At 33.3% G+C, this 22,707-nt stretch overlaps 1 protein-coding gene across 9 annotated transcripts in view; it reads left to right on the top strand.

Moving 5' to 3' along the window:
- Positions 1 to 22,707, top strand: part of LOC144976782 (kinesin-like protein KIF28) — a 102,482-nt gene that overhangs the window by 58,531 nt on the left and 21,244 nt on the right. For 7 of the 9 annotated variants that reach the window (XM_078921212.1, XM_078921214.1, XM_078921216.1 and 4 more), the window contains exons 17-27: positions 65 to 207; positions 1,437 to 1,574; positions 3,122 to 3,278; positions 9,922 to 9,942; positions 14,713 to 14,800; positions 16,399 to 16,515; positions 18,511 to 18,684; positions 19,216 to 19,355; positions 20,763 to 20,892; positions 21,331 to 21,495; positions 22,366 to 22,494. In XM_078921212.1, coding sequence (XP_078777338.1) covers positions 65 to 207; positions 1,437 to 1,574; positions 3,122 to 3,278; positions 9,922 to 9,942; positions 14,713 to 14,800; positions 16,399 to 16,515; positions 18,511 to 18,684; positions 19,216 to 19,355; positions 20,763 to 20,892; positions 21,331 to 21,495; positions 22,366 to 22,494 — 1,402 coding nt within the window. The remainder of the gene's footprint in view (positions 1 to 64; positions 208 to 1,436; positions 1,575 to 3,121; positions 3,279 to 9,921; positions 9,943 to 14,712; positions 14,801 to 16,398; positions 16,516 to 18,510; positions 18,685 to 19,215; positions 19,356 to 20,762; positions 20,893 to 21,330; positions 21,496 to 22,365; positions 22,495 to 22,707) is intronic. The other 2 variants (XM_078921211.1, XM_078921217.1) reach the window with 1 other exon arrangement.

Raw genomic sequence — 22,707 nt, 5'->3', positions numbered from 1 at the left:
TGACCTCGAGCACATGGAAAGTTAATATAGATCATGTCCATTAATAATTATAATTTTGTTTCAGTATCCAGAAAAAGCACGCCATTTTGACAAATGACAAAAATGAAATTTCCATCAAGCCTGCCTCAGAGGGCGCCAAGATTCGAATCAACGGATTGCCCGTCACAGGAGATCAGGCCCTTGAAAACATGGACCGTGTCATGTTCGGTACGTTTGTTGGGCTTTATTTTTACGAAGTGACTATTTCTACAAATGCTCGGGAAAATATACTTCATCTCTATTTCTACGAACGGTTTCCATTCTCAAATTTATTTTGGGTTATTTGCGAGCGTGTCTGTATGAATGGTGAATATGTTTGCATTTTTTTTTGGAGGGGGGGGGGGTTCTTTTGCCAGTGCTTGTGAGCTCAACTTTCTGTTAGACTTCTATCTATCTTGAGTTTGTGCTATGATGTCTTTCAACCTCTGCTCCCGTCTTGAGACTTTGGCTTTGTTATTTAGGTTTATTTCTGTTCTCCCTTTGATAGTGCGGCGCGAAGTACAAAAGTGAACGCGCCATGAAATATTCGCGATAGCACAACTTTTTGATAATACCCGTCTTTGTCAAAAATGTGTCTTAAAACGCTAGTCTAGATGATTCGTGAGAATTCCCCGTCCACTCTGTTTTAGCATTTACTTTTCCATCGACATCGCGTCCGTAACTGGAGGCTAGCCGACCATTCGGAGATATAGAGTTCAAGTATATTTTCCTGAGCGTTCGGAGAAGTAGAGCCGGTCTTATTTTTAATTGATAGATTCATGGGTCATTCGATACAGAAGGCCAAATTTTGATAAAAATTCATTTTTTAATAATAGTTTCGAAACAATTGTATAATGTAGAATGCTCAAACTTCTTAGATCAAGGAGAGTCAGACATCATTATCTATTTTTTTCCAAACTAGACCTAGTGGAGAAATTGCAATATTTACGGGGAAATAAAGCCCGTTGAAGGCACTTATCTGTTTTAATTATTTTACACTTATGGAAATTAACATAGATCGAGGCGAACCAATAGAGCCATCAGCTATCATAAATCGTCCGATTATAAAATCTGTTGGTGGGCGCAAATAAATCTGGCAACACATTGTTATTGTTATTATTATTATTATTATTATTATTATTATTATTATTATATTATTATTATTATATTATTATTATTATTATTATTATTATTATTATTATTATTATTTTACAATGGCATCAAATGATAATCGAAGTTAAGATGAATTTTTATACGAAAGATTGACACGGTATCTTGCGAATTTCTTTGTTTTTTTAATCACTTAACTGCTTTTTAAATCTTGTCTACACTAAAAAGCCAAATTCCAGCATCCTATTTTTTGGTATCTTTTTTCTGTTATCTCCTATCATTTAATATTTATCATTTATCATCAACAGGTTCCAATCACATGTACGTATTCATCAATCCAAAAAATCCCACCAAACCTAAAGGGATTCCAAAACAAATCACCTGGGAATTCGCCCAGAAGGAAATCGCACAAGCTAAAGGTTACGGGATGAAAGGTCTTAGCAAAGGTACGGTCATTCTTTGAATATTCATTAGGCTGTCATTAGATAAGACATAATCATAAAGAAAGTTAAATTAAATTAAATTGAGATTTTACTTTAATATAGAACAATATCCATTAAGCGTGCTCAGAACGCTTTTACAAGGGGTCCCTGGTCAACAGCAACATTTAACATGTAGGACGGGACATGACGCCTGCTAGTCGATATTACTTTTTTTTTCGGACAGAGACAACGTTGTTAAAGGCCAGGTACTCATGTTACACCTGATTATGGTGAGAGAGTGTGAGTAAAGAGCCTTCTCCAAGCACTCAACTATGCGCCGAGCGAGGCTCGAACCCAGGGCCTTTGGATCCGAAAGCGAGTGTCAAACCACTAGACCGCATGGCTTTACAATTATATTGTAAATTACATACCACTCTACAACTACTTCTGATACTACTGTCATCACTAATACTGTTGCTGCTGTTACTGTTACTAATGGTAAATAAAAAATAAAAATAAATAAATAAAATTCCCTTTATTCATCCCATATGGGGAAATTTGTCTCTCGGGTCTATTCCAAGGGAAGACTGGAATAACCCAGGCGTCAGCCGCAGTGCAGCGCCGCAAATTGAGCTAGGGCGAGGTGACTTGCTCAAGGTCACACACACAGTGCAGCACCGGGTGATCGAACTCGGTACCTTTCGGGTACGAAGCAAAGACCGTACCGCTGAGCCACGCCGCCTCCCCAATGGATTGGATCTGATTATGAATTTCTGGAAAACGTAACTGGACGTCTTACTCAACATGTACATCTTACTCCACCCTCCCCTAGTAATATCTTTTCGTTTCAGAGCTAATAAGTTCAAAAAACCTTTAATTGCTCTGTGTAACTTTCATGCATAGATACAATTTATCAATTATATAAAAAGCATTCGATGTTAATTGATTATATTGAGTATTAAATATCCAATACATAAATAAGTGTCATATCTAGTCCATATTTGTTGTATAATTAACTCGATTTACATTTATTTGGCATGTCCAACTTTGTACGAGAGTTTCAAATAATAGATGTACAAAATGCAATACTATCAAATTTCATGTTAGATTATTCATCAAAATTAAATATTATGTTGGTAAGTTCTTTATTAATGGCATTCTTAACAATATTAATTGAAACTTTAGATTATTCCAAATAGTCACAGTTCATAGAATTAAGTAGTAGCAGTTGTTGTAGTAGTAGTAGTAGTAGTAGTAGTAGTAGTAGTAGTAGTAGTAGTAGTAGTAGTAGTAGTAGTAGTAGTAGTAGTAGTAGTAGTAGTAGTAGTAGTAGTAGTAGTAGTAGTAGTATAGTAGTAGTAGTAGTAGTAGTAGTAGTAGTAGTAGTAGTAGTAGTAGTAGTAGTAGTAGTAGTAGTAGAAGAAGAAGAAGAAGAAGAAGAAGAAGAAGAAGAAGAAGAAGAAGAAGGGAGTAATATTGGTAGTAGAAACAGTAATAGTGGAGATTGTCGTGGTTGTTCGGCTATTTGATCTCATGGTATGACACAATATATGTTATTTATTTATTTACAGAACAACAATTAGCCCAGGAGCAAATCTTGGAAATCTTGCCAATGGTAACTGAAGTCAACGCCGTGTCTGAAGAGTTGAACAAACACAAGTCATTTGAAGTAGTCTTGGTGCCAGCCGCCGCCCAGGACGACTGGAACCCTAAGAAGGAAGGCGTGCAGTAAGTATTCTACAATGGAATGATGCCATTCTGATTAGCATCGTTGTCGTTGTCGTTGCTGTTGTTGTCGTTTTTATCTTTTCATTATCTCATCCATATTGTCATCTCAGCGTCTGCATTGCCTCCGTCTTTAGAAATAAGCGTCGTCAGCATCATCCTTATTATCGGTTTACACATCATTATCATCATTATCATCGTTTTCATCACCATCATCATCATCATGATCATCATCATCAGCAGCAGCAGTAGCAGCAGAAACATTAACAACAACAGTTACATCCATACAATGATCATCTATCACCACAATTATTAAAATCCTTAGCGAAACGTTTACGATAGTTACAAGGAATGGGAGCTTAAATTTAATTAACAAAGAGAGATCATATTGTATAGACATTTAATTTGGTATTTCCAGTAATTGTCAACAAAACACGATGAATGAATGAACACTATACACGAATGAGAGATGAGAGAATGGCCCAACTCACTCAACCTTAACACCGCCTATAACCGTAGTTTACCTGGGTTACTTTTACACCATGCCTTTTTGTTACATTTTTCTTAGACAAATAATAGAGGGGGGGGCACAAATTATATCAAAGCTAATGTTATTAGTTTTTACATGTTAATGGTAGTTGAATAAAACTATCTATGTACATGTTCATTTTTAATACATTTATTTCTAATTTTGAAAAGTAGCAAAAATCTCTAGGATTGAGTGAGTAAACAATGCCATTCTCTCATCCCTAATTCGTGTATAGTGTTTTATTCATCGTGTTTTGTTGACAAAAGAGAAACCTGAAAAGTCAACACTATCCCTTTTCGTTAATTAAATTGAAGCTTCCATGCCATTTGATCATAGACGTCTAGTTATTTATTTCTTCGAGCTTCAAGCAGCAACATTTCTTTTAATAAAACCTTTGAAACTTTATATGAGACATATTCAAAAGGTCAGACCTTATACTAAGCATGCATCTATATTGATGAATTCATTTACAAGTATTTTTTCAACATTTTAGATAAGACTATTAGAATGTCAAGTTTCATAAAGATATATTGTTTTATCTAGATTCTATAATTTCAGAACATATTGAGCTATTTATAGATCAATTCAGTTTTGTTTCTAAATGTGAATCTAGTAGATAGAGTTAAATGTCTAGTATTTAGTGGTCTTTCGTTTTTATAGGAGCTTCCAACAACAACAAAAATTAAATCAAATGCAAATAGCATGTCTTACTAATCCTTGTTTTAATGTGTTTGTAAATGTATTATTGTTTGAGTAGATAGATTAGGTCATTTACATAAATGGGGTTTTTTCGGGAAAAGCATTGGTGATTAGTGTCATTTTTTGTAACAAAGAAACCAGGAGGAGGAGGAGGAGGAGGAGAAGAAGAAGAAGAAGAAGAAGAAGAAGAAGAAGAAGAAGAAGAAGAAGAAGAATTGAGCACAATATTCACTAAACGTGCCCAAAGCGCTTTACAAGAAGGAGGAGGAGGAGGAGGAAGAGGCGGGGGAAGAGGATGAGGAGGAGGAGGAGGAAGGGGAAGACTGAGACGGTGAGAGGAGAGGTGATATTGATACAACATATCACACTATTCCGTAGTCCAGTTGGATGATGAATTGACCAAACAGTAGCGTTGATGTTTGATTTGTCACTGTATCTCACTCTGAGCGCAGTCAAGCTACATTTAGCCAGTGTGTGATACATTACTATGTTTCTCGGGTATTACCTTCGAATAAAAAAAAAAAAATAATAAGAGTCCCTTTTACTCGTCCCAAAGGGAAAATTTTTCTCTAAGGTCTATTCCAAGGGAAGACTGGAATAACCCAGGCGTCAGCCGCAGTGCTGCGCCGCAAATTGAGCTAGGGCGAGATGACTTGCTCAAGGCCACACAACGCAGCGGCGGATTGTCTAACTCGGTATCTTTCGGGCACGAAGCAAACACCGTACCTTTGAGCCACGCTGCCCCCAAATAAAACATAACTTATACTAGCCCACTTTACTTAGGTGTCGATGATATTATTATTATCCTATCACCCATTTCATGCATAGCTCCCATCAAGCGACTTACTAGTGCTGTATGAAATAAAATTCTCTTCCATTTGTTGGAAGACAGGAGTCCTTTTTCTATGTAAAACTATGAAAGTGTTCTTTATAAAAATGCATGATTATCTATCATTTTTATTGAAAGAAATACATTGTCTTCAAAACTATTGGTGTGTTTCAGGTCAAAATATTCAGAGTATGTATGCTGTTACGGGAGTAAAGATCGGCGAAGATCATGAATAATAAGCAGTGTTTTGCACGTTTTGTTTTCGTTTTTGAGTTGTTTTTTTTATTGATTTTTTGTTCGTTTTTTTTTTAAGTTTCGTTTTTGTTATTGTCAGTTTTTTTTAAGTTTGTTTGTTTTGTTGGGGGTATTTTTTGTTTTGTTTTGTATTGGGTTTTTTGGTTATTTTTTCCTTTTTGATTTTTCGTTTGTTTTTGTTTTGTTTTGTTACGGGTGGGAGGGGGGTTAGTGTTTTTTATGTCTGTTTTTATATATTTATTTATTTGTATATTGATTGATTTATTTATTTATTATTTATTTACCTATTTATTCATTTATTCAAATCATACTCTATTTATTCATTTTTGCTTTAGGATTTGTCTGGGTTTTTATTTTTTATTTTTGTTCATTTTTTTGTATTTATTTTGTTACTTTTGTTTATTATTTTGTATTTTGTTTTCTTTTGTTTTGGAATGTTATTTGGTCTTTTTTTTTGTTTTGTTTGTTGGTTTGTTTTGGGTTGTTTTTGTTGTTGTTTTTTACAGCTTGCAGTCGTATTACTTAACTTTTTATGCATGTGCATGAATTGGGCGCTGAAATGAATTAAATTGGTTTTAATCGTGTTCATAATTAACATTAAAAATCATTATATTCTTTACAGCTATTTCGGGTAAATTTAATTATTACTTTTTATTTTCTTCACCAAACAATTTATTTGCGTGTTCACAGCCAACCTATTATTGGATTTTTTGTTATAGAAATGGTGTTTATATTATATCTGCATCACGGTTAATTAGGGATTTCGTTACAGCTTAAATTATCCAAGACTAATTTAAAAAGAAAATATTACTTTTATGTACTCGGGACTTATTAGTATAGAAAAAGTCGATGACTGTAGCCCTGTTAATGTTTGAAAAGTATTGACAATGCAACAAGGAGCCGATATGGACATGTCCTGTTTTGAATAAGAATATTTGATCTTATAACAATCCATTTAGTCTTTCTGATTACTTTTCCAACTAGAATATCGAATTCAACTGTATATCAAATATCAACTCATTGAAGATATCCACTTTCCTCTTCTTTTGGTATGAAAATACCTCACGGTTGATTTGAGCTTTTGTTTCAGCCAAAATTGTCTCAGAATAATCGTACAGCCAATGATCCCTTATGTAGTCAGAAAGCTTCAAAAATGTTGATGGCTGTAGTACTATAAGAATTCAAAAAGTATTCAAATGCAACGAGGAGCCTATAGGTTCAAGTCCTACTTTGAATGGGAATATTTGACCTTAGAACGATTCATTTAAGTCTTTCTGATTTTTAACCAACTTGTTGGCACTGCATATTGACTGCTTGAAGATATCTATTTCCTCTTCTTTTGATGCTTTTTACATCAGGGCTGACTAGGGATTTTGTTCCAGTTAAATTTTCTCAAAGGAATTTCAAAACCAATTTTATTTTCCATTATGTAATCAGAACTTCTGAAAATAGAAAGTTTCAAAAGTTGTATGTATGTATGTTAGTGTTTAAAAGTGGTCCTCTTCTTTTGATGTTTACAGGGATTTTGTTATAATTAATAATTTCCCAGAATAATTTCAAAACAAATTTTATTTTCCATTATGAAATCATAACTTCTTAATATAGAAAATGCCAAACGTTGTATGCTGGTATGTTAGTGTTTAAAAAGGTTCCTCTTCTTTTGATGCTTTTTACACGAATTTATTCAAAGGGCTGTGTCTATAATTGATTGCAAGTTAATTATTCTTAGTGATATTGGTAATTTTTTAGATCATGTCATAGTGCCTAGTCATCAGCGGCATTTGTTTTACTTGCAATGGTACCTTTCTGCTACATGTAACGGGCTTGTAAAGAAAAATGGCATGCTTGTTTAAGCGAGGGTCCAGATAACTCAGTTGCACTCGCACTCGCTTCACACCCAAAGGGACTGAGATTAATCCCGGGTGTAGTTGAGATTTTTCCCCCGACCCCCCCCCCTCCCCCTCCAGACCCACCCAGCAGTGATTAGGTAGCTGGTTCTATTAGATCTGGCGGAAAGTACGTTGCGATAGACTAGCGTCCTATCCAATGGATACCAAGCAATTGCTATTGTCGGTTTCACGCAATAGAAACCGAGATTAACACCGGCTCATTTTGGCTCTGAATGACTACTACTTGACCAATCGCCTCCTATAATAGGTTTAAGAGGAAAACCCTAAGGCGTTGCATTGAATGAATACTTTCCAGGGAGATATAAAATGTTAAAAGTCTGATAAACTGTTTAGATTCAATAATAATAATATTATACTCGTGTGGCTTAATGCATACGTAAGTGTATCAATCACCCATTTTCCGCTTATTAAAATCTTCACAATCAAATTTTGATTTTGATTTGTGTGCAGCGCATATTCACAAATTATGATATACAATTGCATTAACAATCGCTCATGAAAATACATAATAATATGATACATTTATACATACTGTGTGTTTTATAAGATGCCTATATTATGATAACCACCCTCACTTACCGCTACCCCCTCTGTATTATACGATGTGTTATATCAAATAATTATTATTATAATTAAGTCAAACCGCAAGGAACAACATAACAAGATTCTTAGATGATGATCGGAAAAAGGTTTCTATTCAACTCAAACTAAAAAACAAAATGTGGAGAGCGGCCGGTTTGGCAGTTTGCAACCAAACATTAAATAAATACAACTAAACTTATTAATAGATACTTTATACCCTCATTATCTTAAAAATAATGTCAAAAGAAGAATGGGGAACATGGTATAATAAGCCAGTCATAGATAAATCATAATGTCAATTCTTTACTGGGTTGCATCAGTATTATCTTGTAATGATATATTACAAATTGGCATGTCATTTAAGTGATGCATAGAAAGCCGCAAGAAGCTGTGGACTGTGAAAGTAATAAACACCACTGAATATAACAGCTTCAAAAGAGAACAAATTACCGAACACGAAACGTCTCGAGTTCAAAACCCTTCTTCGGCCAATAACAAAAACAGCTAAAACATAAATACATCACTTTAAAACCAGATAGACAGCAAAGAAATATTGGTACGTTTTATTTCCTTTTTTTTTTAATTTTTGTTGTTTTTTTTTGTTTTTTTTTTTGGTTTGATTTTTGGGTTTTGTTGTCTGTTTTGGGTTTTTGTTGAGTTTTTTGTTTTTTTTGTTATTAACTGAAGAAGGATTTTGAGCCTTAACCATTCAGCGTTTGGTATTTTGTTCTCGTTTGAATCAGTCATACCCATTTTTTTTAAATTGCATTTTACATGTCATTAAAAAGACGCAAATTTTAATATTCTAAAACAGTCAAATAATGGTGTCGAGTCTTTAAAAGATTAGAAGTTTATATCGATGTATCAATGTGGAATGGAACGGAAGTTTTTATTTTTTAAAATTAACTCCTCTTTTTTAAACGCTCTTTCATTAGACATAAAATGTATTAGATATTACCATGACATCATATCATAAAATTATGCCTGCATATTGTATAGAATCCTTGTAGTAGAGAACTTAGTTTGTCGTGTACTGCATGCGTCGTGAAATATAATATGACTTATCGTCTTGAAATGGTATTATGTCTGAGTGAATCGGATACTTAAAATAGAATGTTAAACTTAACGTATAAAGATTGAGTTAGAATACGTGCATTCACCAAGGAGAACGAGTATACGATTCTTACACTCTTATCTTGCTTGTTGGAATTCCGGACTCCGGACGTGTTCTCAACCGCTACACGAGCCTGAGAGTGCGCATTGGGAACTAAGTTCGAATTCCAAACTGAAAGCGTGTAAGAAATCTTTTTTTTTTCTACCCCTCAATCGATCTGATTTCGTTATCTATGATTAAAAGACATTTACAAAATTACTTGAATGATCCTGATTTTAGATCTAATTTTATTGAAATGTAACACTTGATTATCAGACGTCAACAATTGTTATTGTAAACTTGATATCATTACACGTTTTAGGGTGAGGGGTAGAAAATTTTGTTTATTTAACTATTTTTTAAACACAGTTCTGAATTCTAACCATTTTCACTTTTAACTCAATTTTTCTAATCAAATAATACCGACACATTACCAGAATGACGCGTTGGATCACGAATGCTATCATTTCTTATGTCTCTGATGTTCTATATGTATTAGTTGGATTTTTTATTTATTCATCAATGTAATGATCTGTGGAAATAGATAAGATATCTTTATTCACAATGTCTGTAAATTATGTAAACTGTTACTCGGTGTAGAATGTATAGAATGCATTTATAAATTTGAGTGTAAACAAGGGTAGGTAGCAACACACAATCACTAAACCTTCATCACTCTTCATTATCAGATCAAACAATGGAAATGCCAGGTATACATGAATGTTAACGCCAATTTTCAAAACTTATGATTTAGACACGACTTGGGTTGAATTTTTGTTTTCAGTTGCAACTTTCCTTCCCGTTGATAATTTGAATAGTTTCCCCAACGTCTTTTAAAGCTGAATCTAAATTCAATCATCTCCCATAATGTCACCCCCCCCCCCCCACCCCCACCCCGCAGCACCACCACCACCACCATCTGTTGCCTCCATCTCTCAAGTAGAATTAAAAATAATCCTCGTGTTTCCCTTTATTTTGTTGTTGAATTCCATTTTACAGTAAGATTCAAAAAATAATCCTAACGTGTTTACTGACGTGAAATTAACTATTGAAGTTTGCATTTTAGAAAGAATTAACAAAACGAAAAATATAAGATTTTAAACTTGCAAGTCAAGAACTGCTACACAATCGTGGGAATATAAACTTAATCCTCTCCTTACTCAACATTTTCCGGATTTTCCCAGAAATGCCATGTCCTACCGACATAAAAATTAATTGAATTTTAATTAATTAAACTCCAACTCAAAAGTAAAGAAATACACGATATACCTACATCATTTTGTTCAATAAAACGCGTTCATTCAACTATAACAAATTAATTTCATAAAATTTTGTACAGAATACATTTAATTGATAATCGTAACAAATGTAACGATTTTCATGTAATTGGCAAGGAGAGGGTTAAAGCATTTCTTGGTTTTATTTATTATAATATGCTTGGTGACTGATTTGATTTAGGAAGGCTTGTAAGTTTGTAATTTGAATAAGACCCTTCTCAAACTTGTGTGGTTAATTAATGTTTATTCTTTGTATGTTGGCAAAGAAATGTAGTTTAACATCAACAACAACAAAAAAAGAAATAGAAAACAAACAAATTTAAAGAATGATATCTAATTTTTTCGTCTAAAACGAACTTGTGGAAAATTGATAGATTTCACTAACGGGGACTTTTGTATGTTAGTTTGTAAGAATTGTTAACATTTTGATTAAGTGTTATGTTTAGACATGGAAATATATAATGACTCTCTGCTACTGATTGTTTTATTTCTTTCTTTTTGTGATTGAATAAAGGGCAAGTTTGCCATTCTGTTGCATGAGAGTTAATAAGAATATGATTTCTGGTCGCCATTTTTCCTGATTTTAGACTGTGTGTTTAAAGACTAAATATAAATATTAAAGTAATTAATGTTATACACTGAAATTAAGCAAAGCTCAATATAGAAAATAGGAAATCAATTCGATAAGGGAATTGTAAAACAAGATTTGTAAAACTAGTGGATAGCCTTGCTGTTTTGTTTAATTGTCATTTTTTGTCTTTGTTATCATTGAACATTCCCTTTTTCTTTTAACATGTTTTACGCTTAACCACAAACATGAAATCAAAATTTTGACGAAATATGACATTGAACTGCCTGACAACACATATTTGAGATTATCTTTTTAGCTCCATATTGATATTCGAGTATGCTAATAAATTTTATGTGCTTGCAAGGGAATTTTGTTATAAGTCACAAATAAAAATAAATAAATTCCTTTTATTCATCCCATAGGGGAAATTTGTCTTTAGGATATAATATTCCAAGGGAAGACTGGAATAACCCAGGCGTCAGCCGCAGTGCAGAACCGCAGATTGAGCTAGGGCGAGGTGACTTGCTCAAGGCCACACAGCGCAGTCGCGGGTGATCAAACTCGGTACCTTTCGGGTACGAAGCAAAGATCGTACCACGCTGCACCCTGTCATGATATGTCATGAAGTACATTACAATACGTTGTTTCCCAGAACTTCGTAGATCTAAGATACCCCGAGAAAAATTAAGGATTTTTCTTCTTAAATGTATGCATAGATCTGTATTCCAATTACCCTGTAATTAGGTATTATTTTTTAACGGATGATATTTAATTTTTAAGAAGACAATTCTTAGGATTTTGAAAATACTATTTCAGCATTTATTGATTGAATCATTTCTTTTTCAGTATTCCTAAATATTTCAATGCTTTTTTTTTATCCCAAAATCTTCATGGTGTTTTTTATTTTATGAAAATCTGCACTTCGTTTTGCCCTTCTTTTTATCCCGTATATATTTTTAACTAATTTGGTTCAATTTTTTTCATGCCTTTAGCAAAAGGAAATCGACTTTAATTTGAAGCCTGGGATTTATCCTCTATTAACCTCTCCTTACCAACTACAAGAAAATCGGCACCTTCGTTACGATTTAATGAACATTTTTCTTTTTCAGATTTATTTTGTAAATCACAAAATTTGGAGGAAAATCTTTGTTCTAGCCATAAGAACTTGATGCTGTTTTGTAAAGCTTGTTTTTTTTTGTTCACAAAATTATGAATAGTATGTTCTTTTTGCTTCTGTGTTAAAATGTAAAGAAATCAATTTTTGTGTTGAATAGCTATGATATTTTTTTTAAATGCTGAAAATGTTCGGTAAGGAGAGAGTTAACTCATAGGTTTACTGTGCCCTAGAAACAAACGTCTGAATCCACGGTGCTATCAGCAAAAGAAAGTGAACAGTCAGTTTGGTCTTTGAATTGTTCGTTGAAAATCGTTCAAAATCATCTTACATCATGACATTATCTTATGTACATACCTAGGATTTTACAAAACCGGAAAGTTATGGATATAGTATGTAGGGTGAAATCAATCATTTTTTTTTTGAGTTGTTACATATGGTTATTGAAATCTGTTATTGTTTACGACTGTATGACATGTGTGTGTGTGTGTGTGTGTGTGTGTGTGATTGTGTGTGTATGTGGTTTTATTAATTTGAAATTCATAGAACATTACATTATAGAGCGCCTCTGAGCACAACCAATGGGATCATTTTTTGTTATCTTGTGAACAACTACTGACAACTAACTTTTCACTTTCTATTTGGTGATCGTAGCCTTGTCTTTTGTAAAATAGTTTTTAGGAAAGTATCAGGATATAAATTACCGAGAGCTGAGGATTGACTTTCTTCAGCAGAGCAGCCTTGTTTGATTTTGGGCAAATTATTTTGCCCTAGCTAACTTGTGGCGTTAAATTGCGGCTAACGCCTGAGAAACCTAAGTTCAGACAAATATCTGATTAGATTGGGGTTTTTTTCTATATTTTATCATTATTGCGGATAATTTCAGTATAGGTGTGTTTTGTCGATTATGTTAGCTCTTTCTATATTATTCTACAGTACACTCACTTTAACATAGAAAAAAAAAACATGACAGATTCTTAAATGTTGCTGAGGAAACAAGAAAATGTTGACGATTGGTGTCATCAAGAACCGATCGGTGCGGTGCTAGTTTTGTAATGAAATCAAGAAATGTTGATTGTTATCAGTGGCCACTTGAATAACACAGATCGAAAAACTCTATCCCGGTGTTTTGTCTTGGGTAAAGACACTTTACATGCATCACATCATGTGACTCAATACTGTTATAGGCAGTTTATTGTAACAATGTTAGTACAAAAAAGTACTGGAATTTTTGTTAAACTCAGAGCAATAAATGAAATATTATATCGTACAGCAAGGAGTGAAAACCTGGAGACGCTTTTATAAAAATGAGCTTATTTATTTCAAATGTTCAAATACAAATATTAATGTATTTTATTCTTAGAATTTGTACTTGATTTTTAAAAAGCATGAATTTCATTTATGCATGAATTATCATAGTATGTGCATATTATGTCCCATAGCATAGAATTAGAAATAGTACCACTTAATATTATTTGAAAAAGATAAACTGGGAATGATTAAGTTTCGCCATATACATATAGTCAGTCCAAATCATTTATATTCATATATAAACAGTTTTTAATCATTGGTTTTTGTTTCATTACGACGTGTTTGAGATCTTAACTTCTATTTAGATATTTGGATTTTTAAAAGATTTTTATTCTTTTGTTCTATTTAAATGTATTTGTGCTTAACATTTCTAATTATTTGGCTAACTCATTTTTTAATTCAATTTATCTTGAATTATAATTTACTTCAATATACTTACAAAAGTGTTTACCAAACCACACCCAATATTTTGTTTATATTTAAATTGATTTTTAAAGCATCTTATTATTTTAATGTGTAAAATCTATGCCTGCTTTTCTTAAAGCGATCATTTCTCTCTGGTTTCTCTTATCAGAGTATAGCCACATAATGCCCGTTTGGCGATATTATAATTTTATTATTGTATGAATTGATCAAGTTTACAAAAGTTCTTTATAAAATACAAAAATGCACGAAATATGGTTTTTCAGTTGAAAACCATTCTCAAATCAGATAAAATAAGATCCCAAATACCATTTTAATATTGAAGGTGCCAGTCGAAGAAGGCCTTAACTCACTCATTCCTAGAGATTTTTGCTACTTTACAAAATGGGGGAAAAAATGTATTAAAAATGTGCATGTACATAGCTAGTTTTAATTAACTACCATTAACGTGCAAATACTAAAAACATTAGTTTTGACATTACGCCTATAATTTGTCTCATAAAAATGTAATAAATAGGCATGGGGTAAAAGTAACCCCGGGTTTACTACGGATATAGTCAGTGTTAGGGTTGAGTGAGTTAACCTGAAACCTAATTTTTATGTAACTTTCCTTCAAAGGAAGTTTTGATATTGTCACTTTAGTTCATCTATTTTCTAGCTCTCATTACAGTTTATAGAAAGGTTTTAAAAATGTGTAAATTGCACACATTCATAGATGACAGTGTGTGTAAGTCTTTTACAAAAGTCATTCAACATATTTATTATTTTTTTCAATCAATTTTAGAGTGATGGTCAAGATGAAGAATCTACTAAATGGAAACACTTGGCTTTGGGAGAGAGGGAAATTTATGAACCGTAGATATCTCATGCAGGTATCTACATCACTCTTTTGTTTCATCATTCACTTGTCAGCGCATTATTATTATTATTATTATTATTATTATTATTATTATTATTATTATTATTATTATTATTATCATCATCATCATTATCATTATCATCATCATCATCATCATCATAATCATCATCATCATCATCATCATCATCATTATCAATATCATTATTGTTATTATTATTATTATTATTATTATTATTATTATTATTATTATTATTATTATTATTATTATTATTATTATTATCATTATCATTTTCATTATCATTAGTATTATTATTATTATCATTATCATTATTATTATTGATATTATTATAATTTTTTATTATTATTAAAATTATTATTATTATCATCATCATCATCATCATCATCATCATCATCATCATCATCATCATCATCATCATCCTCGTCATTATTATTATCATCATTATTATTATTGTTATTATTATTATTATTATTATTATTATTATTATTATTATTATTATTATTATTATCATTATTATTATTATTATTATTATTGTTATTATTATTATTATCATTATTATCTTTATATTACTATTACTTTGTAGTAGTAGTAGTAGTAGTAGTAGTAGTAGTAGTAGTAGTAGTAGTAGTAGTAGTAGTAGTAGGAGTAGGAGTAGTAGTAGTAGTAGTAGTAGTAGTAGTAGTAGTAGTAGTAGTAGTAGTAGTAGTAGTAGTAGTAGTTATAGTGGTAGTAGTAGTAGAGTAGTAGTAGTAGTAGTAGTAGTAGTAGTAGTAGTAGGAGGAGGAGGAGGAGGAGGTGGAGTAATAGTAGTAGTTATAGTGGTAGTAGTAGTAGTAGTAGTAGTAGTAGTAGTAGTAGTAGTAGTAGTAGTAGTAGTAGTAGTAGTAGTAGTAGTAGTAGTTGTTGTAGTAGTAGTAGTAGTAGTAGTAACAGCAGCAGTATTAATAGAACTAGCAGTAGGACTAGCATTAGTACCGGTGAAAAGGAGAAGAAGGAGTGTCATTAATATCATTTTCATTCTTTTTATTATCGGTGTTGTCCTTATGATCATCATCATCATCATCATCATCATCACCATCATTACCATCATCATCATCATCATCATCATCATCATCAGCAGCAGCATCATCATCATCATCATCATTATCATCACCAGCGTCATCATCATCATCATTATTATTACCATTATCATTATTATTATTATTATTATTATTATTATTATTATTATTATTATTATATCATCATCATCATATTATTATTATTATTATTATTATTATTATTATTATTATTAATATTATTATTATTATTATTAGTAGTAGTAGTAGTAGTAGTAGTAGTAGTAGTAGTAGTAGTAGTAGTAGTAGTAGTAGTAGTAGTAGTAGTAGTAGTAGTAGTAGTAGTAGTAGTAGTAGTAGTAGTAGTAGTAGTAGTAGTAGTAGTAGTCGTATTAGTATTATTACCATTATCATTATTATAATTATTATTATCATCATATTTATTATTATTATTATTATTATTATTATTATTATTATTATTATTATTATTATTATCATTATTTCTATTACTATTTTCACCATTGTTTTTCATCATAGGAAATGTATCAAAAGTTTCTGGATGGTGAAGACGTCAATGCAATTTCAAAAGAAAAGGATCCGTTCTGGGAACCCACTGAAGATGTCCTCATTGGGACGGCCAGTGTTATTTTACAGGTAATAAATATATCTAGTTGGGAAGTTTTGATAGCTCAGCTGTTAGAACACTTGCCTGAGTGGTAACGGTTCATATACCGGTTCCTGGTGCAAAACATTCCAGCAAGATTGGGTAGCTGGGTCTACTAAATCTGGCAGATGGTACGTTGAAATAATCTGGCTTCCTCGAGTAGCAAGGGATTGGCGCTTGGTGTTTATGGCTACAGAAATCGGGATAAGCTCCCGCATAATCGAACTCATGGTTCTAATGGGGTATTGTCCAATTGAAAAGATATGCATAATGCTGTTCAAGATAAAGCAAAGAGTAAAGTACCAGAAAACATAACCCCCAAAACTCGGCCTAACACAAATTTAAATGGTCACTTAGCCACTTAGTCATTTAGTCTCTTGACTGACGCTCACATATTATGCTATCATTACAATGCGGAGGCTATGTGGTCTTGTGGTATGACACTCGCTTTCAGATCGGAAGGTACTGGGTTCAAGCCTCGCTTGGCGCATAGTTGAGACCTTGGAAAAGGCTCTAAACTCACATTTTCTCACCATACTCAGGTGTAAAACGAGTGCCTGGTAGTTAACAGTGTTGTCTCTGTCGGAAAAATGCGTAATATCGCCTAACAGGCGCCATGTCTCGTCCTACATCTTAATTGTTACAGTTGACCAGCGCTTTGAACACGTTTAGTGGATATTGAGCAATATAAAAGCTCAAATTCAACTTCTTCTACCTTTGGTTGGGGCGACTTGAGACTTATATTATTCCTAATAATGGGTAAACATGAAATGTTGGGAACTCTTGCGAAGTCCTCACAACTTGTTCAAATCTACATGTATCATCATAAAATTATCGCAGGCAGTCTTGGATTTGAGCATTCATTTGTACTACAAGAACGACTTTTGCAAGCTGCAAACATAGTAACAATTCAATTTCAATTACCATCGCTTCTTTTCTTACCGATATATTTTTTTTTTTTTTTTTTGGCCTGATGTATTAAGACACCAATTTTTTTTTAAATGGTATCCAATAAAATAAAATATGACATCATAAATATAGTGCAATGTTCATCGAAATGTGTTCAAAGTGTTTTACAAGGGGCCCCAAGAAAACAACGGTACTAAATATAATGTAGGACGACAGATACAACTCTTTTACTGGCCAGGTACTCATTCTACATCTGAATAAAGTGAGAAAATGTGAGTAAAAAGCCTTTTCCAAGGACTCCACTTGGCGTCGTCCAGAGTGAGACTTGAATACACTTTCGTCCGATTGAATATTTTTGTACCACAAGACTTTAAGGCTGTAATATTTTTAAAAAATAATATTCAATGCAAATGGTGTATTCTAAATTTGTTTTGTTAAATCAATTCAAATTTCGGTTATGTGGTCTTGTGGTATGACACTCACTTTCGGACCCAACAGTCCATGTTTTGAGTACCGCTCTGATCGGCGTTTAATTGAGCCCTTGGAAAACGCTCTTTACTAACATCTCTCTCAATATACTCATGTGTAAAAATTTTCCCCCGTTAAGAGCGTTGTTCCTTTCTTTTCTTTTTTATTTTTTATTTGGGGGGGGGGGGGTGTAATATCGCCTAACAGTCGTCAAGTCATGCCCTTGTAAAGCGCCTTGGATATTACACTGTAAGAGTGCTCAAGTTTGTTTTGCTTTTTCAATTATTCATTGCGGCTATGTGGTCTAGTGGTATGACACTCGCTTTCGGATCGGAAGGTCCTAGGTTCGAGCCTCGCTCGGCAAATAGTTGATTCCTTGAGAAGGCTCTTTACTCACATTCTCTCACCGTATTCGGGTGTAAAATGAGGACCTGGCCGTTAACAGCGTTGTCTTTGTCCGAAAAAAAATGTGATATCGCCTAACAGGCGTCCTACATGTTAAATGTTGCTGTTAGCCAGGGACACCTTGTAAAGCGCTTTGAGCACGTTTAGTGGACATTGCGCTATATAAAAGCTTAATTTTATTTCATTTAATTTTCTTTCATCAGTGTCTTTCTTATGCAATGGATTCGGATGATAGTTTAATCATCACAGACTACAAAGGCACGCATGAGGGTAAACTATCAGCGTCCGTCATCCCGTGTATGGAAACAGGTTTGCCATTAGCTGATCAGATGGTTGATGATCCCAAGGAGTTGATAGGAAAGCCTTTTCATTTCAAGGTATGTGTACTACTACTACTACTACTACTACTACTACTACTACTACTACTACTACTACTACTACTACTACTACTAATGTAGTAGTAGTAGTAGTGGTTGTGGTAGTAGTATCTGTTAATGGTGTCGTTGTTGTTGTTTGTTGTTGCTGTTGATGTTGTAGTAGCAGTAGTAGTAGTGGTAGTGGTGGTAGTAGTAGTAGTAGTAGTAGTAGTAGTAGTAGTAGTAGTAGTAGTAGTAGTAGTAGCAGTAGTGGTAGTAGTAGTAGTAGTAGTAGTAGTAGTAGTAGTAGTAGTAGTAGTAGTAGTAGCAGTAGTAGTAGTAGTAGTAGTAGTAGTAGTAGTAGTGGTAATAGTATAGCAGTAGTAGTCGTTATCTGTCGTTGTAATGCATCATAATGCATTCTCTTTCAATGATAGAATTCCATTCTTGTTCCATTTTCAATGTGACACGGCTACATTTTATCACATATTATCACATTTCTAACATGATCAGTTATAACAACTTTATCTTATTTTTTTCATCATTTGTCAGATTGTAATTGATTCAGCTGAGATCGAAAAACCAAGGTTTTCCCGAGGTACGTGTATCAAATACAGGTTGTTGACCGATACAGAATTTACGGAAACCAAAGTGGTCAAAGACACGTTGATGCCACAGTACAAACATTCAAGGTGAGCATCAACCCAGAAATGGATTATTTACAATTATAAATAAATAAAAAGAACGATGTTCATTATACCAAGCAATCAATTTGCTTCATCCAATCAAATTGTATTTTTTTTATTGAACTTTTATATAGCGCAATATCCACTAAACGTGCTCAGAGCGCTTTACAGGGGGTCCCTGACCAACAGCAACATTTAACATTTAGGACGGGACTTGACGACTGTTAGGCGATATTACATTTTTTTTCCGGCCAGAGACAACGCTGTTAACGGCCAGGTACTCACTTTACACCTGAGTACGGTGAGAGATTGTGAGTAAAGAGTCTTCTCCAAGGACTCAACTATACACCGAGCGAGACTTGAACCCAGGACCTTCCAATCCGAAAGCGAGCGTCAAACCACTCGGCCACATAACCGCACATAGATGTTATTTTTACTGGATGGAGCGCAATATTCAATAACCAATTAGTGAACTGAAAGCGTTTAGCAAAGGATTCCAAGACAACAGCTACACTGAACATGTAGGATAAGTGGTTACTCTTACAGTTTCTCTTAAACAGGGACAATGTTGTAAACGGCCACGTTCTTGTTTTACACCAGGGAATGGTAAGAGAATTTAAATAAAGAGGCTTTTCCAGGGACACAACTTTGCAATACCCATGTATGTGTCTTTGTTACTTCACTGGGTGAAAAGCATAAAATATGCATTTTAAAAATCGTCTCGAAAAGGAAAATGTATCTCAAAACTTAATATAATTTTTATCTTAAACAAGCTTCTGTAGCTGTAGGTGCTTGTTTTCATGTTTGCACGGTAAAAACATTTGCTGGTAAGCTACCTTACTACTTCTCAGAACTTAAGAATAGATTTTTTGTCATAAACAAGCTACTATAGTTATAGGTGCTTGTTTTCATATCTGCAAAGTAGGAACATTTGCTGTTATCTCACTCAATTTGTTCATCTAGTTTTAATTCAATACAGAAGGAGCATCCACTCAACTATATAGTCAAAATTTTTACATCCACACACCTAATTATCCCAAACATCGCCTTTTATGGTCTGTGCTATGGCACTCGCTTTTGGATAGGAAGGTCCTGGGTTCGAACCTCGTTCGGAGCATAGTCGAGTCCTTGGAAAAGGCTCTTTATTCACATCCTCTCACCGTACTCATGTGTAAAATGAGTACCTGACCGTTAACAGCGTTGTCTCTGTCGGATAAAATGGAATATCGCTTAACAGGCGCCATGCCTCGTTCTACATGTTACGCATTGCTGTTGGTCGGGGAACCGTTGTATAGCGCTTTGAGCACATTTAGTGGATATTGCGCTATATATTTTTAAAATGTCAATAATAAAACAGGAATCGCACAGCCCCTTCTTACAAATTAGAATACTGAATCTCTCGTCCAATTCCAGGGTGGTATCCATCAAGAAAATCACGGCAGACCATATCGAGTTCTTCAACACAAAAAGTTTAACATTTTTAGTCTACGGGAAGCAGGAGGACTCTGCCGGTGACCCAAAACTTTCCAAGCTGACCACGAAGGTAACTAGCTACATTTTATTTCATTATTCATTAAAAGGACTTCAGTCGTAGATTCATAGATAGTGATAGAACGCAATTAACTCACTCAATCCTAGAGGTTTTCGCTCCTTTTCAAAATTGGAAAAATGTATTTAAAATGAGAATGTACATTGATCGTTTTATTCAACTACCATTAGCATCAAAAAACTAAAAACTTTAGCTTTGATACTAGATTCGCCTATAATTTGTTTCAGAAAAATGTAATAAATAGGCATGGGCGGTAAAAGCAACATGGGTAAACTACGGATATAGTCGGTATTAGGGTTGAGTGAGTTAATTGACTTAATTTAACATTGCCGGGGATTGTTTTCCTTTGGTTTAACTCTTGGATTTCAACTCAAGTGCAAATCACTTTGCTGTAGAATTATGATTAATCAACCAAAAATATTTTCTTTACAGGAACTAAGACAGATGGAGCAAATGAACGCTTCAAGCGACCAGAGTCGAAGGCAGTCGGTTTTTGTTCACGACGCTTCCAAATCAGATATATCACACTTGAAGACAGAGGTTGTCCTCTTACAACGCAAATATGACAGACTTGCACAGAAGGAACGGAGGATTATGGTAACGTTTATGAAGATTTAAAACCTTTTCACATTGGGACTATTTTTTCGAATTCAATTTTTAAATAAATACAATGTATCTGTATAAAACCACAGACTTAGCCATTTTTTTACAAAGAAATCAGTTACAACGATATGACTTGAATTTCAATGAAGTCGAGTCCCGTCATTATTACTTTGAGCACGTTTAGTGAATATTGCGCTATATAAAAGTTCAAGTTTTTTTTTTAATGTATATGTATATTATGTCAGTTAATGACGAGAGAAAACTTGGGGGGAAATCTTTAAAAGCCAGTTTGACATGACTCGCTATGTACCTTTCCATGGGTACTTTATACTGTTAAATAAGTATATATTCATGATAATTTTGAGTTTGTCCAAATACATGCGTGAATTCAGGATAATTATGAGCATGACTTGTATTCATGTTTTTAAAAGGTTCCTCATATTTATGATGGCTTTGTTCGTGTCTTAAAATTCAAATCTTCCCTCTTGATCGTTATTTTTGTTGTTGTCATTGTTGTTGTTGTTTATTTTGTTGTTTATTGTTTTTGGGGTTTTTTGGGTTTTTTTGTATTTTTTGTTTTTTGTTGCTTTTTAGTTTGTTCTTTTTCTTTTGCTCTTTATTTTGGAAGGGAGCGTGTTGGGGTTTTTTTTTTTGTTGGTTTTTGTTTTTTGTTGTTGCTGTTTTGTTTTGTTTTTTTTTTGGATTTTTTTTTTCTTCATAGAAAATATTTATCTTGAATTTTTGTGTTGTTGAAAATAGACCTTATAATCTAAAGTTTTACCCGATTTGTTTCATTTAAAATTTGTGCCCTATTGTGAAGCTTTATCCAGACTAAGAATAAATTACTTTTTTTTACATTTACAGCAAATATGTGACGAGTGGGCAAAGAAATCCGAAGAGGAGCAGGAATTCGCGCCATTTTTCAGAGCAGTTTCTGCTGCAGCTCACAGCACAGGGACCAGACTACGAACTAGAGTCACACTCTTGAATCAGGTAATCACATCAATTCCAAATACTTTGATTTTATATTCTAAAAAGGTAGTTTTTATATCATTTGGAACACCTTTATTTCTAATTGATCATATGATGTTAAAGGTTAAGTGTGTCTTAAATTGCAATTAGAAGTATTGTAAGTAAGTAGTAAGGGAAATAAATTTATCTTATATAACGGAGATTATTTTTTTTATTTTGTCTCTAACTGGTGTG

The sequence above is a fragment of the Berghia stephanieae genome, chromosome 7 (genome assembly GCF_034508935.2).
Source record: "Berghia stephanieae isolate SIO BIC M18660-M18661 chromosome 7, UCSD_Bste_1.3, whole genome shotgun sequence".
NCBI lineage: Eukaryota > Metazoa > Mollusca > Gastropoda > Nudibranchia > Aeolidiidae > Berghia > Berghia stephanieae.
Note: the sequence above shows the minus strand (reverse complement) of the source record. Positions and strands in the feature narration are given on the sequence as shown.